This window comes from Pogonomyrmex barbatus, unplaced genomic scaffold, assembly GCF_055798465.1.
Source record: "Pogonomyrmex barbatus isolate J1 unplaced genomic scaffold, ASM5579846v1 scaffold1, whole genome shotgun sequence".
In the NCBI taxonomy this organism is placed as follows: domain Eukaryota; kingdom Metazoa; phylum Arthropoda; class Insecta; order Hymenoptera; family Formicidae; genus Pogonomyrmex; species Pogonomyrmex barbatus.
The window spans coordinates 2,689,526-2,714,362 of NW_028297098.1; the positions used below are offsets into that span (position 1 = coordinate 2,689,526).

Below are 24,837 nucleotides of genomic sequence, written 5' to 3' on the forward strand. Positions count from 1 at the left end.
ACATCGTATTACATTAAATTTTCGATCAATTAATAATAGTTAATTATAACAAAAGTAATAAATTCTAATTATGTATTAATTCGTAAATTTTTTATAATTTTTTCTAAAGATTATTTATTCTAATTAAAAATTTATTACTAATATTAACGAAGACGTTTAAATTTACTACTAATATTAACAACGACGTTTTTACAGACAATCTCAGAATTAAAATATTACCTCATTCTCTCTGTACTGAATCGAACATACATTCACAAAGAATTACGGAGGCAAGTAAAACGTATTTATTACACATTTATAAAGTAACGCTTCCCGCGTAACTAGCTAAGATGCAGTCTGGAGAAATAGCCAACTACTTTTTGTACCAGTCATTTCTCGTTCCGTTATGGTCGGAACTAGAGATGCCTTAGAAATGGGCGAGCACGTATGGCCGCTAAGCGTACTCAAGCAATGAAGGAAAGGAAGCCACTGAAAAAATAACTTTTTAATTCGGCCTAATGTCCAGACGGTTGGGAGAGGTTGGATTTATGGGACTGATCTCCCACCCCTGGGGTCGAGCTAGTGTTTACGAGAGTTCACCACAAGAATGTTGTCTACTACTACCCTTTCCTACCCTCCTAAATATTGCCTGCGTGTGTTACGTGCCGGTGCTATCGCTGCTGTTACTACTAGCTCTGCAGTCGCTGCTGTTGCCATCGCCGTCACTGCTGCTGCCGTTGCTGCTGCTGCTGCTGCTGCTGTTGCTGCTGCTGCCAGCTTGTTTTTCGAGGCGCTTTCATTACGCGTACCGTAGTTGCATTCGCGATTAAACCGCTGAGTTATGCGCATGTGCATTTTTAGCATGCCGCGTTGTCGTCACTCGGTCATCGCAGCTTCTCTTTTTATTTCGTTTTGCTTTTGCATGCTATTTGTTTCGCCTCGATCTCACGAGATAGTCGCGCTGCCTCGAAAATTTCATGCAACGTGACGTGCGCAATAAAATTGGTATGTTCAATCTGCACACAGCCACTCAAAATTTGTTCCGCAAAAATTGTGTTCTCCAATAGTTTATCTGCGAACAGAACAAATGTGAAACATACGATGACAATTAGACATTTTGTAGCATTAACTCATTTGAGATAAAAAAAGAATTATTCTACATTATTATAAAATAAGAATATTATAAAATAGATTATTATTAATATAATATATATGCATATTAAATATATTTACTGCTGAAATTTAAGTTATTGCAGATTATAGATTAATAATTAAAAAGCATGTTTTTATTCTGAATTTAATACTTTTTTTAATAATTTGATAAAATGCTTTTTTATAATTTGCAGAATCATGTTTTAAATGTACAATAGATTTTATATATATATATAAACGAAACAAACTTTATTTGAAGTTCAAAGGTTATATTTTTATTAATTTTTTTTTCCATTATAGTGTCATTACAAACAGTTATAACGTGCATTTTAACATTTATGCGCAATATTATTCAATTTAATAAATATATTATATAAAACTTTTAAAAGTGCCTTAGATACACATCGATAGCAACACATTCAATCAGACCAAACATCGTAGACCATTATTGCATTTAAAAAAAACACAATTAAATTATTAAATCATCATGATACCATTAATATCGTGATTTTGAATCACACATTTGGCAACAGGCTCGTACAAATGCACACCATTTTGAGGCAGCCAAAAGGGACCTAATTAGTAATTTAACGAGATAACAATAATGTTCCCGATAGCCGACAAAACAGCTGTGTCGCAATACGAACAATTTTATTGTTTCAAGCTGATCTTTCCTATGCTTGTTTATCGAAACAGCAGGTACAACCAATCCCTGTGTATGCAATTGTATCGTCACAGCATTATTCATCCCTCGGGCGTATTTGACCGACTGTACCCTAATGAACATTCTCTCATTCACCCTCCTCTTGCAACCCATGTTTAGTTTCATCCGCCCTTTTTTTCCGCCCTGTCGTTTGTCGCACACACGGGAACTGAGCGTTCTCTGAATTATTAATACACCGGTTTTGGATAATTTATTCGGGAATGCCGACGGAGACCGATTGCCCCAAGATCTCTAGTTGGGAATGAATATATCCCGCGCAGCGGGACCGTTCCAGAGAACGTGGGGCAGAAACGTTACGTGATATGATAGCAACATAGAATACCAACATATGTGTAAGCACGATAGAAATTGGCGTTGGAAAATGGGATAGTGCGAAAATGACGATACGTAGGGAGCTATAAGTACATCATTGAAGAAACAGGATGATAGAGACGGAAAGCGATACTGGTTAGAAGAAAAGTATAGGAACACCATGAGGAAAAGATGCGCGAGAAATATCAATAAGGAAAAGATAGAACTAGGTTCGCCAATGTCACATGTACGCTGTATACTTACACGGTGCAGCTATAGGATCCTACAGGGTCTGTTGTCATCGTAGAAATATTGCAAAGCCGAGGAAGGATGTAAGCGAGAAGTATTAAGAGTACAATAAAAGAAAAATATACGAAAGTGTAGTGCCACGCGATACGTATCTGTAGCAAGATAATGCTACTGATATCAAATAAATTTTTAAATTAGAGCGGCATGATTATTACAAGAGAAAGCTAACTAGTTTGATAACATTACATATGAAAAATATTTTATATGTAATATCGGATAATCAATTGTAACAGTGAAAAAAAACCTTGATTTTACATTTATAAAATTATGTGTTTTAGAAGTGTCATACAATTCTTACTATTTTAATGAAATATCCATAACCATTATTTAAAGTCAGCATAGACACATATATATATTAATAATTAATAATGTATTGCAGTTATTATAATACACAATACATGATGTTATTTAATATCATTTAAATAATTTTATTCGAAATGTTAAGAAATCAAGTATTATTAAATATTATTATTCATTAAATTAAAAAATATTTCTTTTCTTGAGTGCAATTTCAATTGGCAATCCCTCCCTGGTAATAAAAAAAGGGAATAAAGGAGAAAAAAACATATAGATGCATAGATCTATAAAGGAAGTACACCCAAGTCGACTATGTTGCACGTACATCCCCACAGCTGCTATGCGTTTTCCTCACGAGCATGTTGGGGCTATTGCTAAAATATTGCGGAACCAAATATAGAAAGAAACGAAAAAATCACAAGCATGGAACGTTTCGAATGCGGGAAGAAAAATACGCGAGAACCACACGAAGGCGGGCGAACGTGCGTTGCTAGTAGCAGGACGCGGTAACAACGGGTTAGACGGGGGGTGGATAGAGGCCAACGCTAGAGCGAGAAGAGGGAAGTCGGGTGAGTTGGGTATACAAGTTTCGAACGACGCGTTCTTATTTTCTAAATAAACACACCGGTAGGACCCACCCTTCCCTTCGGCGTCGGGTTTATTTCGAGGACTCGTATAAGTGCACATACGAATAACCGGCGCAGGTCGGTACGCGGCCGTATGTTTGCGTGTTTGTTTGTTGATACAATACGTACAGACACGGTGCACGGCGCAGGAAACTTTTCCGCTATTGGAATTCGAAAGCGGGTGTATCGAATCCAATAATGAATTGTCAACAGATAATGCGAAAGGCGACTTTTCCATTTCGCTTTTCCCGTGAGTTGTTTCTCCCGTTCGAATAATCTTTTTAAAACGCCCGACCGGGATTGCATTTGATGGACTTTAGTCCGCTGGTTATGTTCTGCGGAAACAGCTTTGCGGGGCGAAAATGAAAATACTTCTCTCTTACTTGCACGTACGGCGCGCTACACTGTCTGCTTCTAGCGGCTCATTTTTTTTTGACGGCTCGGTGTATTAATTCGGATGCGTCAGACATTTTTCCGCGGCAGGGCACATTACACGGGCACGAATATCACGGCTAACAGTTTTGTATCATCGGCAGAATGGCGCAAAAGAGGCGGTGCTTGCCAAATGTGTGGTTGAAAGAGTAGAAAGTCATAATTTATGTGCACAAAGTTTCGGTACATGTGCGTACGTGCTAATTACTTAGCTTTTGTGCTTTTGTTGATTTTGCTTGCGTTAACAATTGAAAGCTTCATGTAAAATGTAACAGTAATCAACAATAAACAACTTTTGCAGTAAATAATTTAATTAATGCTATATTGACGATCAATATAGCATATAATCAACACATTTTAACGTAAATATATTAAATGACTGCAACAAAATATATTAAATTAAGTAATTATAGTCCATTATTCCAACATTTCTTTATATAATAATTATGTTAATTAATATAATCCAAATTACTTTAAATAATTTTGATAGTAATTTAATATGCGTGTATTTAACTAATCGGAATACAATATAGGATATAATAACAAAATTATTAGATATTAAAAAAAACTACTACATATTTATTTAAATTATTAGATATTAAACATAAGCAAATAGAAGATTTTTGAGAATTTTATATACAGTAAAAGGATCTTTCTCTAAAAAAATAATAATTGCTATGCACAAGAAATGCATTTACAACAATAACATATTTACACATTTTTATTACACAATTCTGAAGGCTATCGAACTTTGAAGATTCATGTACTTTTTCACATTTATCTACTTCTTCAAAGCATTCAAGGTACAGCAATAGAAATCGTTTGAATTTCTCATCTTTCAAATGGTTTAGAATTTCGACGGAAGAAACCTACACTAGCTGCTGGAAGCTAGCTGCTTTTGAGGTGAAAAGTCACGTTCGAAACGATATTTTAGAGTGCCATCTAATAATAGAAAAAACGTCATATTAAAAACCGAGTAAATGCATATTCGATCATGCTGCGATACCGTAGCAATGTATTTCTATATGTTACATGCCATAAATTTCTGTAGAATTTATAACTTTGACACATTTAACTTTGTTTGCTCAATATACTAGTATACTGACAATTTTAACGAAATACCATATCATTCAATGTAAACATATATATTGTATATTTATCAGTACAAAATAATAACTAATAATTATTTAAAATTTATTTTTATTAAATTTAAAATTATTAAAATAAATTATCAATTAATGATTAATCAATGATAAAGTATTTTTTAAGAATTAAATTATGATTATAACTATTTTATACTTAGATATCTCAAGTTTGGTCTAAATAATGAATATTAAAATATTGAATATTAAAAACAAATACTGAAAATTATTATTCTTAATTTATGTGCTATTAATGTGCCGATACATCACAGTAATAAATTAAACGAGTATTATAATCTATTTAAACCATTAACCGAATATTCATATTAACCGTTTCTACGTAATTGCGAACTGACGGCACGTGGCCGGAAATGAAGAGAGAGAAATGGGTCATTAATAACCTACCTTCTAATATGAATAACAATGCAAACGCGAGACAATGAACTCGACGAAAACGGCAATAGGACAGTCCTTTCTCAGTGAGATCGACGCGTGGTAGGTAGAGTGCTGCTATTTTACTCTCGAGCAACGCTTGATCTACAAATTAGAAAATGTCAAAGTCGATGCAAGATCTCTTTTCCAGTCGTCTCCGCGATCCAAGACGATCGCGTAAGTACAAACTATAAATAATATGTTTGTCTCACAATGTCGTAAGTCAATCGTGATCATTCGCTTGAAGAACAAAGAAATCGAGGAAGAAGCGACGGTTCTATTTCACTCTGCGCGCGTTCAAAGTCAGGGATCACAACGCGACCCATACATAAAAAATTGCAAACTGCAACAGCCTGTGACACACAATAGCGTGCAAACAGAGAGGAACGTACGCAGAGATCAGGAATAAACTCCACTGCAGCGGTAACGGGCGCATTGCGCAAAACCCCTTGGCTGGCCCACTCTCACCTTCTGACGGTTGCCAGTAGGGAAGGGGGAGGGGGTGCACTACCTTTTCTACCTACCTATCTACCGGCACTACACTCTCACCGTCTCCCCTCCCTCTCTGCACTCTTTCCTCCTTTTACCAACGCGTTTTTCCCATACACGATCTATTTCCTCCCCACCGCTCTACGTTGACTACCATTTGCACATTCAAATATAACCTGCGACCGCTCTCTATCTCTCACTGTCATACCTCTTCTAGCCCTCTCACCTCTCACTTCTATTTCATCCTCTTTTTCTCGCCAGTCGACTTGTTCTTTTTTCGCACTCTTCATACCTAATTGGGCATTTTGTGCTGCACCGTGCTGCATCCGAGATATTATTGCAGTAATAGCCGCATGAAGCGACGAGCTACGGGACTTGCACAATGGCGCATTTCGGCGGGTACCACTTCGCCCCGTCAGCTCGCACTCGGTGTTTTTTCGTTACCGTTCTCTTTGCGCCATGGAGATCAGATCGCTCGTTCATTCGTTCTCTCCACAACGCGTGCGCGTCGCCGGTAATCTTGAGTATTCTGTCCACGAACTCGTTCATTTTCCCCCAGAAAACTCTTTTGTACCCGTGAAATATTAATGGTTTTTTTAAACATGCCATTCTAGGAATTAATTAAAAGAGTCTAATTAATTTTATAGCATGAATAAATTCAAAACTCAAAATGTTTCTGTCGTCGAATAGAAGACATTAAAAAAGCAGACACCTCTTTTTCTAAGATAATTATAACGGCACTATTCACCGATAATATTTTAAAAATGATTAATAATTGAGCTTACTATCCATACCGTAAATATATTTAAATACTAAAACTTAAAAATGTAAATATTCCATAAATTGTCATGTTCTTTTAGGTCGACGGTATTTTCACGCGGTTTACAGAGCCTTCACGCATTCACTCCATTAATATAAATTGTGAAGGTTCCCTCGAGAAAACCTCACTTAGAGCAGCTGTATAAAAAGGAAGTTTATCATTAAGAAAACAGGGGATTTTCCCTCAAAATACGCATTATATATTCTTTATGTTTACGCTAGTTCCACTTTTTAGATTATATTAATGTCTTTCATATAAAAATTATATAATAAATTAAAAAATTCTTTTTTCGTAAAACATTTTAACAGATACATATTACGAATTAAAAATATTTTTACATGCTTTATGATAAATCATTAGTTAACAGTATTCAAAATTTGGTTTATCTGTCATGTAAATAATAATAAATATGAACAAATTAGACTTATTTTTACTTGAGAAACGTATATATATATATATATATAATAATATAGTATATATATATATATATATATATATATATATAATATTTTCATAATTATCTTTTACATTATAAAATACAACAATACTATCGCGTTTTGATTTTAAAGTGTATACCGCTATTCTTATCGTGCAAAATAATATCTTGGTAAAGATGATTACTACAATATGCCGAAGAGATCACCATTTTCAGCTAATTTCTCCACTATCTTTGGCATGCAATATATGATCGTCTATGCAAGGGCTTTCGGTGTGTAAGCATTCGTTAGCATAAAGGAACCGCGGCCAGCACCTAACCCGTATCGCGACATTATCGGTCCTCTGGCACAGTCGTTAGCGTGGTAACGGTAATTGAACTGCTACTTGAACTGAGAGGAGCAGTGGCTCTCACATCCCCATAATCATTGCTGATTTTCCTTAGAATAGTAATCCTCTGTTCGGCATCGTCGTGCACTCTGTATAAAATAGTCGTTACCACTAGAAGGCATTCTGAGTGATATGCGATTGCGTTAAGCTTAATCGAAGAACTAATCCTGACCCACACAATCATAGGTAGATACGATGATTACGTTTAAACGCCGAAGATAATCCGTGTTTCGACTGACGCATTCGTTTGCATAGGACATACGGTGTGTTTCGATAATATTGAATGACCGCTATAATTAAAACGGCGATCGCGTCATTAAATGTAGCGATAACTCGCGTTATATCTACCACATTATTTGATGAAATCAGTTCTGAGCGTTATTAATGAAATAAGAGGAGTGAAATATTATCCTTTTATTATTTGCATTACGAGACGAAAGATGAAAAAATTAGAATCCCCGAATTTACATCGCTATTGTATTCTTCTTTAAATATAGATAACATTGTAATATTCCTTATATTTAGAAATTTATTTCAATTATAAATATATTTTCTTAAACATTAAAAAATTAATACTTTGTTGCAATATTTTGTTGAGTGACATTTTAATTTAAGATATGGATATGTTGTTACAATCCTTTATTCGTCTAAATGGTCAAGTTAAAGGTTTCACCTTTCATTGAATTACATTAAATAGTTCTACGTGGTGAACAGCTGATACCACGTAAAATAAATAATGAAAATGTAAACATAACATAAAACGTCATTTCGCACAGACTGCACGAATTCATTGCACGGCGTTTGCCAGGTAAATATTGACTACGCAGGCACAGAACTGGAATGTTCACTGCGCGGCTGTAGCCAGCTTACGCTCATATTTCAGTTTCAAATGATTCATTTACAAATTTGCCCGTAATTTATACTTTCAATCCTATATTACGCTGCTTGCTGTTTTATATAAAGCATAATATTTCAACATTACTCATTTCACTCACAGAATTTAAAATAAATAGGAACTGCTTTATGACGCGATATATAAATTTCCTATGCCAAATTATATATTCACAAAAGTATAGAAGAATCCATTGAAATGACATCTAAAATAGCATTAATTAAATTTCACAATGCTGGTCGACTAATTGTAAAAATAAAATTGTAAAAAAATGACATCTATTGTACAACACGACCTACTATTTTTGTGATAAATGTTATGTGTTTGTTCAAAAAAACTTAAATTCGTAAATTACATTTCTTATACATTTTTATCAAATATTAAATTAAATATATTAAATTCGTGACTTATTTGAATTATGAAATAGTAGAAAAAAATGTATTATTTCTCTACATAATTTTTAAAATGTTAATTATAATACGTTACTTTAAGCAAGATTTCTCAATAAATGCAAACGCACTTTACATTTATTTATTGTTAACTAAATTGTAGTTAGTTTCCTCTATTTTTTTCTGCACTTTTGCAAATTTTATATTTTAACCTTATGTTCAAAGTGACAGCGGCAAAATAATCTTTCTGGTTGATACTAAATCGGTAACGTACGTAAATAGTTCGAACGACTATCATACGCATTTGGCCGTAGGATACGACGTGTCTATCAGACAGAGAGAACGGACACTATACGTGCTTAATGGGAGAGAGCTTGCGAATAGCTCGAGGAAACTTCGCGAAATATCACTCGGCTGGTCCCTAAACCAACCGACGCAATGGCCGGTATTCCTGTTGGAAGCGGAATAATATCAGCTGTAGGGGTAGCGTAGCAATTTCATTACCGTAACCACTGGGTACCCAGGCATTCGTGTGCAACCGACAATGCCCTGCGCGTTTATGAAAGGGACAGCCTATACGCGAGATTACACGACTGCTCAAGTATAGCTAGCCGCGCGGTTGCTAATTCACCCGAAAGCTGGGACTCAGTTGTGGAACGTACGGGCGAGCGAACCGTATCGAAGCAAGCACAGAACTTCTGGCTGAAACCCCGTGTCAGGGATACGTTTACCTTCTTCGTACATGGAGCATGAAGCTACTTCTCCGCGAAGAAATGCTATTGAGCGGACCAACAAGATGCTCTTGACCACTGCCACCTTTTTTATTTTTATTCTTTGTGCCATATTTATATCGTGCGGAAAGTATAAAAGAGCTGTTGAATTCTAAGTACCATAATATGCTATAATTATTAATTTATACAAAATAACAATAATTTTCGCATAACACATTTAAAATTCTAAAATATTAATATTTATTTAAGATGAAATATTTACTCAAATTCATTAATTTACAATAAGTTGTATTCATAAAAATAAAAAACAAAATATGAGAATCAAAGAACATAATTACTTAATAGTACGACGATTTCGAATACATGACAAGTAAGAAAGACCTAGAAAGTATAAATATTAATGATTTACAAATGATGAGTAGCTGATATCGCACGAATCATTTACTATAAAAAAGAGATGAATGCTGAAGTTGTAGGGTTTAGCGAATAGAGAAGCTGTAATGAAAGAAAAGTGTACAGCTTTAATTAGGTTCGCCCAGACCGGGAACAAGCTCTGGGTTGACAAACTACCTCCATCCACTGGCGTCTTTCTGCGTCTCTGTTCCGTTAACTTAAGGCAGCGTTGTTTCCTGAGGAAGCATGGAAGGGCATAACGTCGTCCCCATCATCTGCTAATAAGACCCCAGCTCTCTTATTTAGCCGGACCTTTTCTAGGAAGGAAAGGCAGTAAATTGTCGGTTCCTCTGTTTCGTTTCCTTGCCCTACCTCGTCCATGAGCAAAACCAGAACCCGGATGAAAGTACGATTTTCACGGACAGATACGCTAACATTGTCAACCAGTGATAAAAATCGTATTTTGAGCTTTACTCCTTGGAACAAGTCATATTATCGAATATATACGTCTACGCGTACAGTATTCAAAATTATTAAATATTGTATATAATTTGATAATTGCATCAATTATCATGTATTATAACTATTAAAAAATAGGACCTAAAATAGGATATATTTTATAAAATAGGACATATTTTATAAAATAAATATGATTACAGCTTACAGTCAAAGTTAGTTATTTGTTAAATTTGAATTTTTTTCTATTGAAGAAACAAATTTATAATTAATAATAGAATATTTTTTTTACAAACATATGAATGACGTATGACTTTTTAAATGCATCGAAAAAGCAAATACTCTTATATAATTTTTCAAAAAGCATAATCAGGCATAAATCAAATTTTATTTTTTAATGTTAATTCACTTTCCATTAGTTGCAATCGACGCAACGTTTTCATTAATCAAGTTGTTACTTTACAACGAAAGTAATTCTAACTACGACCTCAGCAAAGTTGGTTACATAACCAGAGAATGAGGCGACGTTTAACTCTCACACCAACAACGTCTCGTGGATACCCTGGATAAACCTAAATTTACTACCTACGGATGATAGGCGAGGGTTGTTACGAGAAACATATGCGGCGCGATGCCGTCACGTCAAACGTTACCGAACAAGTATATGCCAGAGTTCACAGATGCATACGTGACCGAGTATACATATGTATAAAATACACACACAACACACACACACACACACACACACACACACACACACACACACACACACACACACACACACACACATATACATGCGGACGCACCACATATACATATATATATATACATATGTATACAACATGCACACCGCGAAGCGACGAGCTATGAAGCAACTTCCGCAGAAACTTCGTACTCGGATAATTGTTATTATCGCGTTACCGAGTTAATTAGAAGCATCAAATGTAAAGACAGACGAAGTAAATCTTACGAATATCCATGCACGATCCTGTCATCTTATACATGTACCATGTCCACGCGTATTGTATGTCCACACATAAATGCGACTGCATTTTTCAAAATTGCCATTGCAAAACCGTGCCGCACGAAACTTTGAATCGCACGAGATTGCAACTTTCAAGACAAACCTTCCGCATGAAGCTACTTTTTAATGGATGGAGGACGATAAGGGAGACGCTTGGAAAAGACGCGGGTCAGTCAGGAAGAGGGAGTTGTGACGAAAAGCTCACAAAAGAGAGCAGAAAAAACTTCGACGCTTTAAATGTTGAACACACCGTCGAGTCTAAAGGACCTCCGGCGTTTAATAACATTCATAATGAAAGGAACCTGCCAACGTTTTAAGAGAAAATGAATTCCCGGTTACGTACGTACTTATGGAATGCGATTTTTTTTCTCTTTCGTCGCTTACGATCTCCATCTTTTCTTTCTTTCTTCCGTTATAATGATCCTAAAACACAGTGAAGAACTTGACATTGTTTATCTTGCAAGATCGATTATCAAATGGAATTTCGATGTGCTATTATTTTATGCTATTATATATAATGCGGACGGCAGTGAGCATAGAAGTTTGTCGTAGATGTAGATTATTATGCAATGAATATTTTAAGTACAAACTTATTATGTGTGTAATAAAAATAGAATAATCTTAGAGAAATATCTTTAACGATATGCAACGTCCGTATGAAAAGTATGAATATCATTATGGTAATTGTGCGACAGTACTTTCGTACTAGATTGTATAAATATCCTAATCTCAAACTACTTACTTTCAAAAGTGATTATAGAGTTGTGTGAATATTGCATCGATTATTAAAAAATACTATTAAAAATTATTAAAAATACTATTAAAAAAATATTGATATTAGAAATGTCGAAATGTTTGTGGAATCTATCTACAAAGAATAAATTAGTTAATTAGACTTCAAAAACATTAAACATATGTTAATTGTAATATTAATTGAAAACTTATTTGTTAACCAATATTTAAAAAAGATGTTTAATTTAATATAATGAGTTTCTCACTGTCTAGATTCTATTCGTTCATTTTGTTCATTTTGTTTATTTACATTTTTTAATAATTCCGATAATTTATATTCTACAGGAAAAATTGACAAACGATCCGAAAAAGTTCTGAATAGAATCAACTCGCAACTCAGTTTCCTTTTCGTTTGCTATTTTCTTCTTTCCCTGACTTCCGACCTAGAAGACCCCAGGCGTCTGTGAAAAATATTTCATGTTCAGTTAATTAGCGAAAGACAAACAGGCCAGAGTTTCTGCTCAGACGCAGTAAAAAGTGATCTTTCTTTTTCCGTTGCTGCTTTATTCTTCTTTACTGTCACAGTAAGGTAAATAATAGCGGCAAGACATGTTTTAATTTTTCATGGATCAGCTCTTAACATAGAAGAAAGCATAGACAAGTATCTCTTTCATCACAGTCAATGATCATAAGCGGAGATTTTTTTCCAACAGTATGCAAACAATGACACTTAACAATACGCAATAGAAAGTTACATTACAAGAGAGATTGTAAGAATACTATAATTAAAATTGTATGAATAGTTTACACAAGTTTTATATAAATTTGCGAAAGGACAATATACATTTACATAAAGTTGGTTATTAAGCAACATTCATCTTTCGTTTTAGCACAATCACATAAGTGTCAAGATGTTTCAGTTACGTTGATTAATCTGCTGGTTAAAGTCGTTTGTAACATATACGTGGACGATCGTTAGAAAATGGATCGTCATCTATCTTCTCCGTTACACAGTGTTGATGCGACCGAGCGAAAGCTAAGCGGAAGACCAGATACAAACGAATCAAGAACGTTCTGAGCGACGCAAGCTCCGTTTTGCGATGCGATCTTGGCTGCAACTAGGTCGAAATGTCTAATGTTTCATCTCGACGTTGCGCACGGCTGGAAATTACCGCGCCGCCCGAAGATGTGATCGCAGCCAAGAGGTATCCGCGTGCTCCATTATCATGCAGATACGTACGCGCAACAATTCGAGATGGTATACCTGGTGCAAGGACCACTCTCGCGGTAAGCATTCCGCGAGAGAGCGTAAATCGAGCGATGGGAGGGCGTGTGAGAGGAAGAACGATACTTGCTTGCGAGTTTCTATGAATAAGTTGATAGAGTTCTATCGTACGTGGTACGCGGTTACGAATTAGTAAATCAGCGTATGCGCGATTCGGCCGATACTATGGTTGGTAAAGCAAATGTAAAGCCGAATCGCCGACCACACGGCCACAGCAGACCACAGTAGCATAATAACCGAGAGTAATGCGTGAATTATTGACTGCTTCCTATCTTGCAACCATTTACTCACTCGCCCCCCCCCCCCCCCCTCGCCTCTCTCTCTCTCTTTCTGTCTCTCTGTATATACACGAGCACATCTTCGAGGCCGAGCACGTATGCGTGCGCGCGTTGGGAGTCCACCTTTGTTCCGCTGTGTATTAAATGGTTTCGTACACGTAGATTAGCCGCTGTCTACCCCACGAACAGGGTTGTACGTCACGTGAGGGTGTACATATATATGTGTATGTTTGTATGTGTCTATATTAGCGCGTATATCCGTGCACATGCAAGAACAGACACCCATGGGAGAAGGGGGGAGAGCGACAGAGACACGGAAACTCTCTCGCACGCACGAGAACTAAGTTGTCCCAACTACTTGCCAGATGGATCGCTATATCATCTTGGTCGCGATGGCGCATCTATGCGTGCATGTCTTTACTTATGCGTGCACGGAAATCCAATAATTCGCTGAAATTTTCTTACAAAGGACACAAGACTTCTAGTCACGAGAAACTGTTATACTGCTCCTTTATAATTGCAAATATTAAACTTAGTAAATTGAAATCTCATATATGTATGTTATCCTTATGTTTGAAACGTACATAAAAGATAAAATGACATAAAAGATAAAAGAATTAGAATTATCGTAACACATAAAAGCTTCTTTTAATGCTTTTACTGATATAAAATTAAGATTAATTAATTTACTTTTAATCTTTGTCAACTGTTCTTAAATTTTTTCTTTGCGGAATAAATTGTATGCGTTAACTTTTTTTTAATTCATATCGATAGCTACTTTATGTAAATATACGTATACTTACACACATTTACACACACACACACACACACACACACACACACACACACACACACACACACACATTTACGCACAGTGTGCTATCAGGCGTGATATGATAAGAAAAAAAAACACAATTGTAGCATATATCAGTACTTTAGAAAATATGCAAAATTATTGTAAGTATATTATACCTCACGCAAAGTTACAATTACATAATATCTCGGTCTCTCTCTCTCTACCATGTGAACACGAACTTACTTTCAAGAGAAAACAGTGGGTATACGAAGCACGAAAAATTCAACACGCAGGTGGACTTATTACTTTGTAAACGGGCTTTAGACTTCTTCTGTCTAATTGGTATAATATGTAATGTAGAGAGTAATGTCAAAAAAAACTATGTATTACATTTTAGTAATTACAATTACGGGACATTATCAGATTTTGGTAATAACAGAAGTTACATTTTTACCATAAATATATGCCGCATAAAATATATTTCTTATTATCAACATACTCTTGTGACTGTTAAAAGTAAGCCTCGTGTCCTTAGTATGTGTTTAGTAAAAAAAAATGTCATATAACATTTAATATTCAATACGTCCATGTTGTTTAATTTCTCCACTTAACTTTTTAGTCATTTCTACGCAATTTAACGAGCATCTTTTTCACGGATCCAACGACAAATTACTCATCCTGCAATATGCAGAAAAAACGATTCGGATTATTGTCCATAAATTTTCGTATATATTCCAATATGGATAGCCACGTGGACAAGCTGTCCCGTTAATCTTAAGGCTGACAGATGTGTGTACGCGCAATAGACGTATGAACTTCCTGCGTCTAGTACAAGGCAAGTTGTAACCGATGTCGTCTATCAGCCCGATGGAGGAGTCATCGATCAAACGTAAGCGAGCGTGGTAACGACGGCGAAACTCCGAGAGACAATATCCCGACTCGAAGAGGCTGACTTGTTAAGCTACTATAACCATAGAACATATCGCGCAATACAACCATTAGACATCTGGGAATGTCACTATCTGTAATCGATACAGATATTACAGATGTTTGCACAATGATGAATGATACACTCGTGGATATTATTTTTAGCAATTAGCATTAAGAACCGCTCGCTAATAGACTTCTGATTTTGAATAGATTCTGAATAGATTCTGTGTTTTAATTGATATATTAAATTTATGATATATTAATCAAAAAATGTGTATTACATTTCTTTTCATTCTCTATAAAAATTTCTTGTGTCTTTTCTTTAACTTAAATTGAGATTTTGATAAATTGACATAAATTTTAAGTCCAAATCTTTCATGATGTTTTTAAGATGAATATGAAACAATACTTTCGATAATTCGGGATTATATGAAGCCAAAAAAAATGATTACGGGGATTTATGAAAACGTACGTAAACCATGACAATAAGTCAGTTGAGTTTTTTAGTATCTACATACAGTACATTTATTTCAGCTTTCTGTAAAAAAGTATTATGATGACATTATTCTACCATAGATTTTTGGCTCTCGATGCAAAAATATTCACATGCATCATTGTATTTTTATTTTGATCTGCATACACTTACGCATTTTGTCATAGAAAACGTATGTTTTTACATAAACTGTAGGATGCTGCAAATAAAGCGCTTTATTTTTATGTCAAACAGAAAGTACAAAATTATCTTCCCAAAATTTATGAGTTTTTAACTAGCTTTTAATATAAGCATACAAAAATCGTTGACAATTATTAGTTTTATATTTGTTAAATGCTATTTAATAAATTAAAATTCATGATAACTTTTAATATTGAAATTTGTAATATTTAAAAAATATCATACAATAACATTAGCTAAATTATAATCATTTTTTTGTAATCGATAGTTCTTATAACATTTTATAATAAAATCAAGAATACATATATTTTATATAACATTTATATAACGAAATTAAAAGTTATATAAAAGTCTATATTTTGATAATATACATTACACAGGAACGTGAAACATTATTTTAAACTTAGAAGAAGGTAAATAATTATTTCCAATACTAGAAAACTTTTTCCAATATTAGAAAATAAAAATTGTAACAAATAAATTTTTGCAAAAATTACTAATCTTTTAATATTAGAAAGTTTACGTCGCGAATATATGTAATAATCAAACTTTATCATCGTTTAACTAACTAGACTGTTATATGGCTGCTCACTTATTATGTTGAATCGAGATAAGCGTCTAAGACGTAATACTTAATCTTAATCAATGCACGTGAAAGGTATCTATCCTACAATAACATAGTCGATAGTAACTCATCAGTAGTCAGATGTACCAGTAATTACGTCAGTTGTTATCCTGAAAGGGTCGAAGAAGAAACGATATTTGTCCATTCTTGCAAAACATCCTCTTCGTTGATCGTGGTAGGTCGAATGGCATCTTGATATACTGTTTCCGGCGGTAGATAGTAGACAAGGCGGCGGTTAGGCGGATAGAAAGACGTAGCGTACAGAGGTTACCACGTGCCCTTTGGAGAAGACCCGGCACGGGGCCCTAGGACAGAGAGAAGAGAGAGAGAGAGAGAGAGAGAGAGAGAGAGACGAGAGAGTTCAAGCTCTTAATTAGCTGCAATTACTACAACATAGCGATGTCGAGCGAATTGCCCGAGGCTCATCCTCCGTCCTTCTATCTTCTATCTGCGTGTAAGCCCGACTTTCTCGTCTCTCGCTCTTAGTTCCCTCCATCACGGAACTCTACGTTTCCCCGTCAGTTCCATTCCATTTTGAAGCCCCATCTATGGTCTCTCTTCCGTAAAAGAGTCAATTTATGATAGAATTTAAACTAATGTGCGGAAAATAAAAATCGCTCAGGCCACAGCGTTGTGTTTCTGCCATGTTATCTGTAATCGACTCAGCTTAACCCTGTCGTGACTCCGCAAATACACACACAAAACAAAAAAAGAAACATGAAATTATAATCTTGAGAATATATGACAAGGATGGATAGAATAATCGCGATGCATCAGTCGATTTTGCGTTGTCGGCTTCTTCATTAGTTCAAGATAATGAGAAATCTTGTCTGCAATGTAATGCTTTGGATCGATATTCTTTGTGGGTGCAGTAACAAGGAAGATAATAATACAATTTTATCGAGATAGCTTATATAATATCACGCTATTTTGTCTAAAAATATCTAGTATTTTCAATACAAATTAACATTTTATATAGAAATATTGATCTTTTTCTTTATTCAAATATATGAAACTGTTACTTCTTTGTATATATCTGTTTATTTTAAAATAAATCAATAAGCAAGCAAGAATAAAATGTAATAGATTTGAACTAAATAATAAATATTTTGTACAATTTATCTGATACAAAAAGTTTCTTTATCTAATATAAGATATACAATTTGCAATATAACAAAGTTAATTTGCACGAAAAAAATAATCAAAAAATATTATTTCGTACTAAAGTGATAACAGTATTTGATGCATCATAGTAAATATCAATGAGTGTAGATTCCTATTTGGCAATGTCGGATGCCAATAGTTCATAGATTCTCTGTGCTCAGTATCACGTCACCGTACATTCCACATGTCATTTTATCCTCTGCGCCTTGCAGTCGACGAGTACTGCGATTGCGGTCACAAACGGAATTATTTATAAGCTTGAACGTGAGCCAAGCTCGTCTGCAAGCCGCTAAGATGTTTCTTACTCCTCATGGCGTTCTCCTGTATCGGTGTTGAAAGCGCGAGATAATATCTTCTTAAGATTCAAATTTGTTCCTAATTTAATTAAAAATGACAGAAAATCCAAATTTTATTAATAAATTATACGCTATTATGAATTATTCTTTATAAATTTCTAAATATTTTATAAAAGAATTCCAGTATGTAAAAAAACATTATTTTTATTAGGTATAGGCATTAGATACAAAATTTTTCAAAAAGCTGATAATACAATTAAAAAATTATCTTAAAAAAGTTAAATAATTATAACTAAAATTTAATCGTAACTTAAAAGAAACGTCTTTCAAATTTTAATTTAGCAAATTAAATAAGTACATTAACGGCTTACAGAAACTGTAATTTGATATTAAAATTATGAAGGCTAAACATTGACTTTCCATTTAATCACACGATAATATGCTTTATGATTTCACTTGTTTCTATTTATTATGAAATTACATGAATACAGCGCATCGCATTTGCGCCAAATTACAAAACGTTTAGCTCCGTAATTAGCGACAATATCAGAGATTAAATACAGAATGATATCAATGTGCACGATGTTTTAAAGCCTCGTTATATGAAGCATTTCGAAACTTTTCATTAATACCACAAATGTCATTTTAGACCATGCATGAAAACATGAAATTACCTCTTGTGTATATCGGTTGATTCGAACGGCTACGTTGCAAATACGAAATGTAAATGCTAATAAACTGTAATTTCGAAGCTTAATGAATATCGTCTAATTATCAACTAGCAAAAATAACAACTTCCTCAATTAATTACAAAAATATTTTTTACGTAAATAGATTATATATCTATACGCATGTGTGTGTGTGTGTGTGTGTGTATGTGTGTGTGTGTGTGTGTGTGTGTGTGTGTGTGTGTGTGTGTGTGTGTGTGTGTGTGTGTGTGTGTGTGTGTGTGTGTGTGTGTGTGTGTCAATATGTAAATTGATAATTACTAATTATCAAGATATTTGGATGATGTTACCATTTTTTATATATTATTTATAAAACATCCTTAGAATGCAATTACGAATTTGTATTATACTTCTGTGATTCTTTTTTGAAATCTTCGATATCTCATTTGATTTCGAGATGTCGATATCTCGACATCTCGAAATCAAATGTTATATTTATGTCAGTATATTATATTTATAAAAACTACAGATATTTCTAAATTTCCGTTTTTTCTTGCAATTTTAATCAAGAACAATTTGATAAGATAAATGCATGTCCTTACCCTGCATCAATGTTACCGAAAATAGCGAAGGAATGCTTTCGATATTTGGACGAAGCTTAGCATCGCAATCACCCTAGTTCGATCTGCTACCAGCGAGCGGCGCCACTTAATGGATCAGTAGATAGGACCGCATTGGGTCGGACCTTATACTGTTCTATCACAGTATAAACCAACGATGTATATATATATAGAACAAGTATTCTGTCTATAGATTATAGCAAGAAATAATTAATTAAGACAGAGTAAAACAGCTGATTTGTTTTAGTTGCTTTCTTACTTTATTTATTTTCTTTTTTTATTAATAATACAATGTTTTATTAATGATTGTGTAAAGGTACCAATTTATGTCGATCCTCGATGCTTATTTTTAGCTTCAAAATAGATGATCACGTAATCAACATTGACGCAGACTAATGGAATTTGAATGATTATTTTTTATCTATTTTAATGCTGACAATGAGCATCAGCACATGAAAAGGAACCTTTATAGCTATCTTATGACTTTTTGAATAAGACAAAAACTGAAATAGACTATCTCACGCGGTCTGAAATTCACGCGGTCTCAACTTCCAGTTAAATATATATATTATTGGTATAACTAATAAGTTTATTCTACGAAAGAATGCACAAATTCAATCACGTATGCCAACAAAATTCTATATAATAGGAATGTGTACTATATACTGAAAATTGTAAAAATGAAAATTTGTGAAAATGAAAAAAATTACTATACTTATCCCTATGATAGGGCATTTTTCTATTCGGTACTGGGAATCAATTGTGCATCTTGAAGCAAGGCGAAAATTACAAAAGTGAGAAAATTGACTAGCTTTTGACATATGAAGTTACAGATACTCTAGTAAATTTCACGTTTGTTATTTCCACCTCGTTTGAAAATAACCGATAACTCTCTGAATTGGTAACCAAAAATAGCCAGAATCACGTGGGTGACTAGTGATTAAGACACAAAGAAGATATCATTAACTGCGACTTCATTTTGAATACAATAGATATTGAATGTTGACATAGGCTGCGTTCAACAGAGAAAGCAGCTTTGCAACTATTGTAAAAATCTTTGATATAATTGATTTTTGCTTTTAGTTTCATGGATCTAAATGTATAAATCATTCATATTAAAGGATTTTATAACAATTGCAAAGTTGCTTTTTCTGCTGAATGCAGCCATAGTTTTATTAAATAACTCAATTTTATCCTAAAATTGTTAAATATTAAACATTAAACATCAAACATCTTGTAAAAATAAGTTCTATTATGTCGGTCTTTATTTTTTTCATAATAAAGACCGACATAATAGAACTTATTTTTACAAGATGTTTGATGTTTAAAAACAAACAGATATATTTAAGATTATTTAATATAATTTAATTTAAAAGAAACGTTCTCTTTGTAATGTTACATAATATTTTATATATACGTGTAAGATAAACATTATTATATATACATTATTATAAATAGTATTTTTAATATATTAATCATCTTTTTATAAATGTGAATTTTATGAATGTGATTTTCTATATACGAGAAATAATCTTAACAAAATATTTTCTAGTGCAAAATCTTCAAAGCATTTTCTTTAATTTATCAGTTTTAAAAAGGTTAATTTTTTTACATTAAAAACTATCAGTTAATTTATTTTTAAGTTTTTATTTCAAATATTTTTCCAGATAACTATGTCACATTTTTTACAAGTTTTGAGATAGTATATTTAGGATTACCAATTATATTCTTTTAAGAATACATGTATTCTTTTTGAAGTGATAAAACAAGCATACTTCATTTATTGAAGCTATATATACTCTTTTTTCGAAAAATGATAAAATGATAAAATTATACAAGCTAAGGTCCACTTGATGTTACAAAAACACTTGATGTTGCTTTAAAGTATCTTTTGATTGACCAATTATATTTTTAATCTTGAATGTTCATTGAGTTCTTTTTTTGGAATGTAAGAATCAGCCAGTCAAGTATATTCACTAGACCAATAGTAATATCAGATTGGCTCAAATTGCTATGGTTCCTAAACCAATCTGTACCAAAAGGAGTTATATTTCATGAAATTTTCTGCACGCATAAATTTTATGAAAATTTTATGAAATTATTTTAGAATGTTTATAAAATTATATTATTACATATCAATAAAAATTGTGTTCTAGAATTTTTTATTTCATTAAATATATTTTACATTTTACGCAAAAAATATACTCTTTTCGGCTCCCGGATCATCATCTTTTTTTAAAGAGTGTACTTTATGTATTTTATGTATCTTATGTACTCTATGTACTTTATGTACTCTTTGTACTTTATGCACTCTATATGTACTCTTTATATACGCTTTTCTTGTGATCCAGAGATGGTAATCCTAGGAACATTAATCACAAAATATTTCAGTCTTTTAGTTTATGTCTTTTCCCAAATAATATTGTTTAATCATAACTGTCTCTTAAAAACTACAACTGCAATTGATATTATTAAAATCTCTTTTTAATTTTATATATGTAAATAAATCTTATATATTAAAGAAAAATAATCTTTTTTATTAAAAAATTAAATAAATTAAATTAAATTAAATAAATTAAATAAAATTATTAAAAAGTACAATCAAATCTAATCAATACTAAATCATTCAAAGAATATATATTTTAGTATTTATCTAATTTTTGCTTGTATCAGATCAATTCAGATTTATATTTAAAATTAGATTTATATGTTTTTTTATATTAATATTTTAACAAAATTGTCAATAAAAATACAAAAATATTTATAACGTAAGAAACATCGAAAATTATCAGAGAAATTTTAGTTACTAAATTATTTATATTAATTTTATTAAACTTTTTAATATAGAAAAAGAAATTTATAAATTTCTGTGCTCAGTGAGTTAAAAAAAAACTATTCAATAATTAATAGTCTTAAAAGAAATTTATCAAAAATACTCTAACCCGTAGACTGATCAATATTTAGATAAAGGCATCGTATCATTATCAGTAAAAAAGTTAAATTGGCGAGAAATGTCGTCAACATAATTCGCATCATCGTATAATACTGCATTGGTTCGAACAACCCTCTCAACACGACGGTGAGCGAGCGACTGCTGGCTCGCGTCTTAGCTCGTGTGATTCCGCGGACGCTCGGGAACGCCGGCGCCTCTGGGCGTCGCAACGGCGGGCGTCCAGGGCTGGCGGGCTGGCAGGCAGGCAAAGGCAGACATCCCTTCGCGCTTACCCCGCCAGACGAGTTCCGACTCTACGCTCGGCCGGACGTGACGTAACGCGCGCAGCGTGGAGCGCGTAGAGAATAACGTTATCGCTGTTGTTGCAACCACTGACGTCGCTGCCACCGCCGCCGCCACACGCTGTTAAGTCCCTCGATCCCTATACGATCGTATCATCGGCATCGTCAAATATCGGCCAAATTTATCTATTTACTGTATCTTACATAAGGTGGCCATCGGTGACGCTTATTCAGTGGAATTCAGGACACGCGTATTTAACGTGACACGCGCCGCTACGTTCGCACGCACAGACGCCACCGCACGCAAGTACCGCGTGCGCCAGCACGTTTCAATCGTTTCCGCAAGTGAACCGTAGTAGTGCACGAATAACGTAAAAGAATAGGAGGAAATTGTTTAAAATATAAGAGGAAAGATCATTAGGGCGAGGAGGCGTGCGAGTGAAGAAATAAGAAGATCGTCGAACATTGATTGCGGGTGATCGTGTCGAGAACTGTGTGCGCTTCGATGAAACTATCAAGCACACCCGAATTCGAAACCGTGAAGTTTCTGCAGTTTTTATAGATTTCGCAAACGCAGTTTCGCAAAAGCGCAGTGTTTGTTTGCGATTTTGTCGTCCGGAAGAGGAGCGAGAAGTTCGACAAACGGTTTCGAACGAACACGAGGTAGCGGCAAATGTTGGCCATTACTAAAAAAATTCGAGAGCCACGGTGGTGCGACGACGTGAAGTAATGACGCGGGAAAGAGGAATCACGACGATCTATACGACGACGCGATAGATCGTTGGGGGCATTACATGCGATGAACAACATCGTCTTTTATCGTGGACAAACGACTACATATCGAACGTCTTACAGTGTTGATTCGCAAGTAACGCCAATTGAGTGATGCCATATTCACGGGACACTAACACGAGTGCTCGACCCACGTTTTAATCACGATCGATATATTCGTTCGATATATTTCTTCGATCGATCACTGACAAGAATTCTCAAGCTGCACCCTCGCGATTCATTTGCATTCCGAATCGCACGCGTCGCTGATCATCTCTTTCCCTATCAGTCCAAAACTGTTAGGGATTGTAGAATATTCCTAGAGATCGGATATCACGCGTTCAGTGTAGCTTTACTTCTTGAAAATTCGTTTTGGTGAGAAAAACTACGCCTTTCAACTTTCCACCACGGCGAGACAAATTTTATTTTGCAAACATGCTGACCATGTCGACTTTGATGATGCCTACGACTATGACAACCATGACGAATCCGGGCCCGATACCTGCACACAGCATGCCACAAAAGATAGAACCACCTAAGCTTACAGCTGCTACGCTTACTCATACGCCAACACCAGCCAACAAATCAGGTGTCGTATACATTTATTATTTTGCATTGTTTTTTAAACGTTATTTTAAGGATCTTAGTTTCGATCTCGAATCTTCGATTAATTCTGATACAAAACGATGTGCATCATGTTTACGCTATTATCATTAAATTGTTTAATTTTAACGCTGTGAGAGCATTTGTTTTATATATATATATATATATATATATATATATATATATATATATTAAAAGTTTAAATTTAAAAAAAAATACATTATTCACGATATAGATATTATAAAAAGTGAGAAAAAAAATATAAAAAGATAATAGATAAAATTCGATATAGATAAAATATAATTTTGGAAAAAAACTGCTGTTACTACTAAATAATTTTACGTGTTGGTGACTTGACAAGAATTTTACTCGCTGATGATTGGTTTGCAATATTAATTATAATTTTAATCAAGTGGACTGTATAATCTTTCCGTTATAAAGGGATCTCTTAACGAGTAGCTTGCTCGCCTGTCTAGACTTCTCTAACTGAAAATACATATTTCGAACTTGGAGGAATACGCGCGATAGATGTTATTTATTATCGGTTGTTATTCTTCGACTCATCAAGGTTTTCGATGTTTATGTTCGTTCATACAATAACTGAGGCGATCGTTTCGCATTTCTTGATTTTCGATACATGAATTCTATACAGTGCGAATATTAAGATAAAATATAATATAATTAGAGACTTTGTTATAATATTATACAACTGTGCAAGTGTTTCGCGCAGAGTTTTACTTTTTCGGTATAAATATATAA

The 24,837-nt window shown here is 34.0% G+C and overlaps 1 protein-coding gene across 6 annotated transcripts in view; it reads left to right on the plus strand.

Annotated features, from left to right (window-relative positions):
* LOC105425085 (nucleolysin TIAR) overlaps positions 1-24,837 on the plus strand; it is a 397,755-nt gene that overhangs the window by 213,173 nt on the left and 159,745 nt on the right. Inside the window, exon 1 of one of the 6 annotated variants that reach the window (XM_011635644.3) lies at positions 22,675-24,064. The exons of the other annotated variants lie outside the window; for them this stretch is intronic. Within the exon in view, the coding sequence (XP_011633946.1) occupies positions 23,911-24,064 (154 nt within the window). The 5' untranslated portion in view covers positions 22,675-23,910. Of the gene's footprint in view, positions 1-22,674; positions 24,065-24,837 lie in introns of those variants that run through there. 6 annotated transcript variants of the gene reach the window in all.